Genomic DNA, 6,259 nt, shown 5'->3' with positions numbered 1-6,259 from the left:
CAAGGGAAGCGTCCACATCTAGTTGCTCCCGCACTTGCCTCGCGGACTGGAACGGGCCCTCGACTACAGCAGCCGCCATAAGCGCGTCTTCATCATCCGTCGTTGCCTTTGGTCGACGCCTGTGTGGGGCATCACAGAGTCGGCCTTCCTTGCTGAATGCCTGAATAATCCTGTTGACGGTCTCTAGCGGCCTGTGCACGAGAGCACCGATGGAGCGCTGTGAATATCCCTTGAGCGAATATTGTACGATTTTCCACCTCTCTTTGGGAACGCGAGCCATGCGGAAATTCAGTTGCTGCTCTGACAGATGCGGTAATGTGCAAGAATATATATATGCTCCTCAAAGACGGAAGTCGCTTTTTAAATACGCCCACAAGTGTCATGAGCATGCACGTGGCCTGGCTACAGATCAACAATGATCTTGAGAACGCCCACAAAACATTACATATATTTTCAAGTTTATTGATGCATCGTGGGGAGCGTAATGAGAAGTTTAACATCGTCACCAATCCCGAACCGTACGGCTACCTTATTGCGGTACGCGCGCAGCAGACGACACGCACTTGCTTGCGTGACGCAATGCGCGCGGCGGGAGAATTTGCGCACGCCGGAAACACTGCGCATGAGCAATGCTTCTCGTTGCCGCCGCTGAACCGCGCTGTGAGCTCAGAAGGCCACGCGTTCCCGTGTTCACCCTCAAAAAGATTGCGACTGTACAGAAAGTCGCACGTCCTGCTGTTCCCAATTCAACTTCTGCTCTAAGGCAGGAAAATTCACGCGCATAGCTGTCGCACATGACGCAGAAAACACGCGAGAAAGTGCGCAAGTATGCGTTATCTTAGACACATTTGACCAATTGGTTATTCCTCGATGCATGCGCAGACTTTATGGTGAGGCTGAATAGCCAACGCTTCTGAGTCTAATAATGCGGTGCTCAACTGCCCCTTAAAATAACGGTCACATGACCATGTGACCGCAATGATAAACGTGTTTCTTTTGCGCGCCTACATTTTTTTGTTTATTCGGTCGCCAACGAAATCAGTTTGAAAGAACAGTGTGTGCTTCGAAAGCCGCCGAAGACGGCAACCTTACGCGCTTCTTTCACAGTCCCGCCGCGTATCTTCGTGGCGCTAACCTGTTTTCGGACCACCGAAGAAATTCGAGCAACGGGAGTGCTCAGAGAGATTCGGGCCTGTCGGATTACCCTGCGTAATTAACGGGTAAGTTTGATGATACATCCGGTTTTGTCTCCTAGATTTACCTTAAGGATTTGAGGGGCGCTCGAAGGGAAGGCTTTCGGATGATTTGGGTCAACTGTGCTACTTTAATCAAAGTGTTTTCCATTCCGTTAGGCTGAAGTCGCCGCTAGAATTCCTGCTAATACTTTGCGCTTAGCAACTAACCGTCATGTCCGCTGACCGATTGAGCCTCGCATCTAGCCGAACTTCGCTGGACATTCGTTCTCGTAATCGTCTTAATCTACGCTACCGCAATTGCACAACTTTTATTTACTCGCCGCGGTAGCCCGGTGACTTGGTGACCGATGACGGTAGCCCGGTGACCGGTGACGGTAGACTTGGTGGCGGTAGCCCGGTGACCCGTTAGATCTGCTGCTGCGCATGAAGTCGAGGGTTCGATCCACAGCCACGACATCCGCATTTCGATATAGGCAAAATGGCAAAACGCTCGTGCTGTTACATCTAGGCGCGCGTTAAAGATTCCCAGGGGGTCAACGTTCAACTGCAGCCCTCCGTTATGGCCTCTACCACATCCTCGGTGTTGCTGTGGGACGTCAAACCCCATGAATATGCCATTAAATCAATGAACACGACCTGTATAGGCGCCCTGAGGAGGCCTCGCCAAACTGGATTCTGTGCTTACCTATTTCGCATCTGTGAAAAAATTACCATGACGTTTCAATATTTTCGTCATTGTGTTACATTCAGCTTGTCACGTTACATTTTCGCGAGCATCGCGGTTGCTTAATTAGGAATACATTCGCATAAAAATCGCATAAACATCAAAGAAAGCTTCGCTTAACACCGATTCCCACGCGTTTGGGGTTCACCGATTTTTTTCCCTGTTGTTCTTGATTTAAGCTTATTCTCGTGCACATCAACCTTTAACTGAACTTCCGATAATTTTTTTTTCATATGCGATCATTTCTATCGTTTTTTAGGCAGGAAGCGTCAAGTTGTGACACGAGGCACCGAATGATGGCTATCATGAATGTTTTCTCTCTTGCACAAAGCCAAGCCCTGCTGCACAAATAGACCGAATCATTCTGCTATCAAATGGACGGAAGTTTGCCACCGAAGAAAGCTTGGCTGAGACGCAAGCAAGAAGATTTTAGCCTGCAACCTCGAATTCCTTCCGAGGATTCCAACGCACGAGAGCCCCAACGCAACCATCAGATATCGCCTGAAGCAACACTTTCGACGCCCAGCTTCCCAGAGCCCGAACTGCGCACCCAAGAACGTAGTAGGACCACGGGCAGCGACGAAGCGCTTGCTCCTTCGCCTGGTAGTTCTTCCTCCGGTAGTTACTTGCAGACAGGCTGTTTCGAAGCATTCCGCAACGCTCTTCGCCATAGTGTCGTCAATATTGTCGGTTCACGACGCAAAAGAACAGCAGCCAACGAAGAAAGCGTAACATTGAGCAACCAAGTACCGATGGATCATGCAACTGCGTCTACACAACGCGACGACGATGCCAACTATGAGGAAGGCACCCGTAGAAGGCCGCTCAATCCTGGATCTCCTGATGATACCAGGATCGGCTCTAGCCCAAGGAAGCGTACTTCACCAGCCGCAGAAAAAGCAACGTCCGAGGGCCCGAAATCTGGAGAGCAGGCTGCCGTGCAGGAAGCTTCGGAAATTTCCGGACAAAAAGAGCCAAAAATAGTGGTACCTTCGCAGCTCGATTGGGTGTCAGAGGAAACAGTTGATTACCGAGTAAAGTCTGTCGACGAACATGGCCAACTTTGGTTCAGAGGATCCATACCGGAAGCGAACGAGCCGCCAGAACCACAAGGAGCGTCGTCATCTACAAGCCGGGCGACCGTCGATGTAGACAGACTCCTTATGCCTCCACCGCCAGTCCCATGGGGCAGGAGAATAACGCGTCGCAAAGTGCGTCAACCGGCTTTTGATTCGACGACGCAAATACCGTCATCACTTTTCAGCGCCGACCACTTCCTGATGGGTTTCTCGGAAGAATCCCAGCGCTCCACTTCAACGCAGTCTTCCCCTTCTGAAGATGTAGCTCCGCAATCAAGCTCGCCACCGACGCAGACGTGGGATTTGGGAAGCGAGGGTAAGCACCAGCAGCCAGGCAACGTCACAAGTGGTGACCTCTCGGCTGAAGCACGGGAACAGGAGCAACCTGATCCGTCGAACCAGACTGCTAGTTTAGCGCGGTCACATTTGCGGGGATCTGTAGACGCAGGAGTTATACGGCGCAATACCGCTTGGCCGATATCGGATCAGCCTGCGGAATACGAATCGCGTAGCGAATACCAGAGAAGTGAGCATCATGCTTCGAGTCAAGACAAAGGTGAACCTTCAATGAAAGCGCCGCAGAAGGTGGACAGCTTTCGAGAAAAACAGGATGCTGGCCGCACCGCCGTTCATGTACGTGAGGGTCCCGGAAAAAGCGTTCAAGAGAATCCTCCGGATCAGGATGTTCTCGAGGATCTCACGGTCAGTCAGGATCCCGGTCGTAGGAAGTCTGGCGAAAGTGCTGCTTCTAAGGCGATTCGTTCGGTAGAACATTCGCAAGATTTCGGTGCAAATAAAGGCGCTGCCCAAGAACGTGGGGGGCAATCTGTCCCAGATTCGTCGACAGAAGAATGCACACTCGATGTAGACTCGACAGGTGGTGGAGCGACTGCTCATATAAGTCATGGTACAGAAGTGGTTATCACTGAGCCTGCGGGGGCGACAACTACGTCCACAGCAACAACATTGCCACCGACTAAAACTGAGTCGACGACGACTACAAATTTCGCCACTGTATCTCATCGTTGGTTTCATTAAATAACGTCAACCAAGAGAACTAGATGACATATGCTCGCTGTGTACTAGAGAAAAAAAATGGGACAGAGCTGCGGTCAGTCCGGAAACCGGCGGTGGCCTCGCAAATAGCTCTGGGCCACCGATGACAGGTATAAGGAGAGGCATACCCAGGACTTGACACCCAGATGAGGTGTTCACTTTTATTCTCTGGACACGTGACGCCACGTCATAAGGTGACTGTCTATAATAAAGTAATAACAGCGAAGCTGTTTAAGCCAGCCGTAATTTGTGGTTCGTAATTCGTCGTGCAAGAAACTGCCGCGCCGTAGACATGGGAACCAAGAGGAGGAGGAGACCGCGCGCATGCGCACTCGGTCTCCTCCTCGCCAGCTTCCTCCCTTCCCGACCCCCGCCTCTCTTCTCTCCGCGGTGCGCTCAGCCAGGAGAAAAAAAAAAGCTGGCCGATTGGTATCCAGCAGCTAGCCTCCAACGCGTTCGGCGTCGGCAAGCAACAGCGTTTTTGGCACTGTGCCAACCTTGGTTAGCCTGCCTGCGTTTGTGGCATGCCAGGAACACTGCTGCTCGTAGGCGCCGACGCGTCCAGTGCTAGTCACGCGAAATGTCGCGAAAGGGAAGGTACCTCCAGAAATGATCGCTCGAAAATACCTTCCTACAGGCGTAGTTAAGTTAAACCAAGTTAAGAACTAGCAGCAACCAAGTTAATACCTAGCAGTAGCTGCCAGTAAGACTTGAGGATCGCCAGTATCGCTGTGTTTAAGCTTTTCACGACCGAGTGCAAACTACCCCGTTTTTTTCTTTATTGTGCTCCATTTCACCAGAAATACGAAATATTCGAGCATATGCATCGCAGTCTCGAAGCAGGCCCCATGTAAAACAGTTTCCCTCAGGGTAAAATACAAAAAAGGCACAGTGTGAAGATGCGAAAAAATCACTTAAGTGAAAATTAACTGCAAAAGTATAACTCAAAGAAAGGCCGAACAAGGTCGAACACAGTGCTAAAACAAGGCCGCACAAAGTGCTAGTCAATAATGCAACTTCAAGAGAGAGAGAGAGAGAGAGAGAATAGAAGAGAGGAAAGGCAGGGAAGTTAACCAGACGCACGTCCGGTTTGCTACCCTGCACTGTGAGAAGGAGGTATAGGGATCAAAAGAGAGAGAAAGGAGATAGAGAGAGCACAGTTTCGCGCACACTTGAAGCTTCGCACCAAGTCAACACACGGTCTCCAAGACCTGTCGAATTGAGTTATTGTAACAACGCTTTCGTGGCTTTCTGTGCCATCGACGCATACGGCCATGGTCGAAGAATCTTCATTTCCGAAAATGATCTAAAGTATAGCCAGTTCAATGCTGTACAGAGAGCTTCAAGCTCGACGTCTAACTGGGGACAGAGACACAAGACGTATACGTGTTCAATCGTTTTTCTGGTTCCACAAGAGTTGCACATGGGCGCATCCCCCATTCCAATGCGGAACGAGTAGGCCTTTGTAAATGCCACCCCGAGCCAGAGGTGGCACAATACAACTTTTCAAGAAGCATGCGATGACGCCTCCACCTGCAGATATGACATTCCTATGTATACGGTTATACGAAGTTCGGTATAGTAATAAGTACTTTTAGCTAGTGCTTGCGCCTTTCAGCTGCGATGCCTCGCTCAAGTGGAAAACTTTGTACTGATCCTGCGCTGAAGACATGCACAGCCTTTCGGAAAAAAATAAAACGAAAAAATGAGACCAGTCGGCTGTTCCCGACAATGGACGACTGGCCGTCACTTTTTTTGCGATAGGCCGTACGGTGCCAAATATACACATAGCACTTGTACGATATGGCAGCTTCTTTCCCAAACCGCCTCTGATAGGTTGAAAAGTAATCGCGTACTGCTCTGTGCGCTTATCAGGTCTCCACATGCCTCGACGCTAACATGGTCATGCTCGTGACTTCACCAGGGTAAAAGCTGTTGGTTAGTTCACATGCGAGGGACCATCAGTTCCGAGCCGTATAAGCTAGCCCGCCTTAACCATGGGGTCATGCGCCCACTCGTTGTCGTCGTCTTGCTTGTCTGTAGTTCGCAATCAACTGATTCCATCTCTTGTAACATGTTTTGTACTGCGCGTGTGGCGGAAACAATCTGTAGTCGGCATATCGCAGAGTCTTGATAAGCGGAAGCTAATGGCGTCTTCCACAATGAGCGCCAACGGGACGTTTGGCACAGACGCACGTTCACGT

At 50.4% G+C, this 6,259-nt stretch overlaps 1 protein-coding gene across 4 annotated transcripts; it reads left to right on the top strand.

Moving 5' to 3' along the window:
- Window positions 1-746: 746 nt before the first annotated feature.
- On the top strand, window positions 747-4,281 carry LOC119463435 (uncharacterized). Of its 4 annotated transcripts, none has more exons than XM_049656201.1 (2): window positions 747-1,220; window positions 2,252-4,281. In XM_049656201.1, the coding sequence occupies exon 2, from the start codon at window positions 2,295-2,297 to the stop codon at window positions 4,035-4,037; it is 1,743 nt and encodes a 580-aa protein (XP_049512158.1). In that variant the 5' UTR covers window positions 747-1,220; window positions 2,252-2,294; the 3' UTR covers window positions 4,038-4,281. The 4 variants fall into 4 exon arrangements, with proteins under 4 accessions (XP_049512158.1, XP_037580209.1, XP_049512156.1 ...); XM_037724281.2 differs by having other exon boundaries at window positions 2,180-4,281; XM_049656199.1 differs by having other exon boundaries at window positions 747-1,224; window positions 2,184-4,281.
- Window positions 4,282-6,259: the final 1,978 nt, after the last annotated feature.

This window comes from Dermacentor silvarum, chromosome 9, assembly GCF_013339745.2.
Source record: "Dermacentor silvarum isolate Dsil-2018 chromosome 9, BIME_Dsil_1.4, whole genome shotgun sequence".
In the NCBI taxonomy this organism is placed as follows: Eukaryota; Metazoa; Arthropoda; class Arachnida; order Ixodida; family Ixodidae; genus Dermacentor; species Dermacentor silvarum.
This window is presented reverse-complemented; position numbering and strand designations above follow the sequence as displayed.

What these genes read in the sequence shown, in the direction of transcription:
- LOC119463435 (XM_049656201.1), top strand. Translation starts at nt 2,295, where the DNA reads ATGGACGGAAGTTTGCCACCGAAGAAAGCTTGGCTGAGACGCAAGCAA.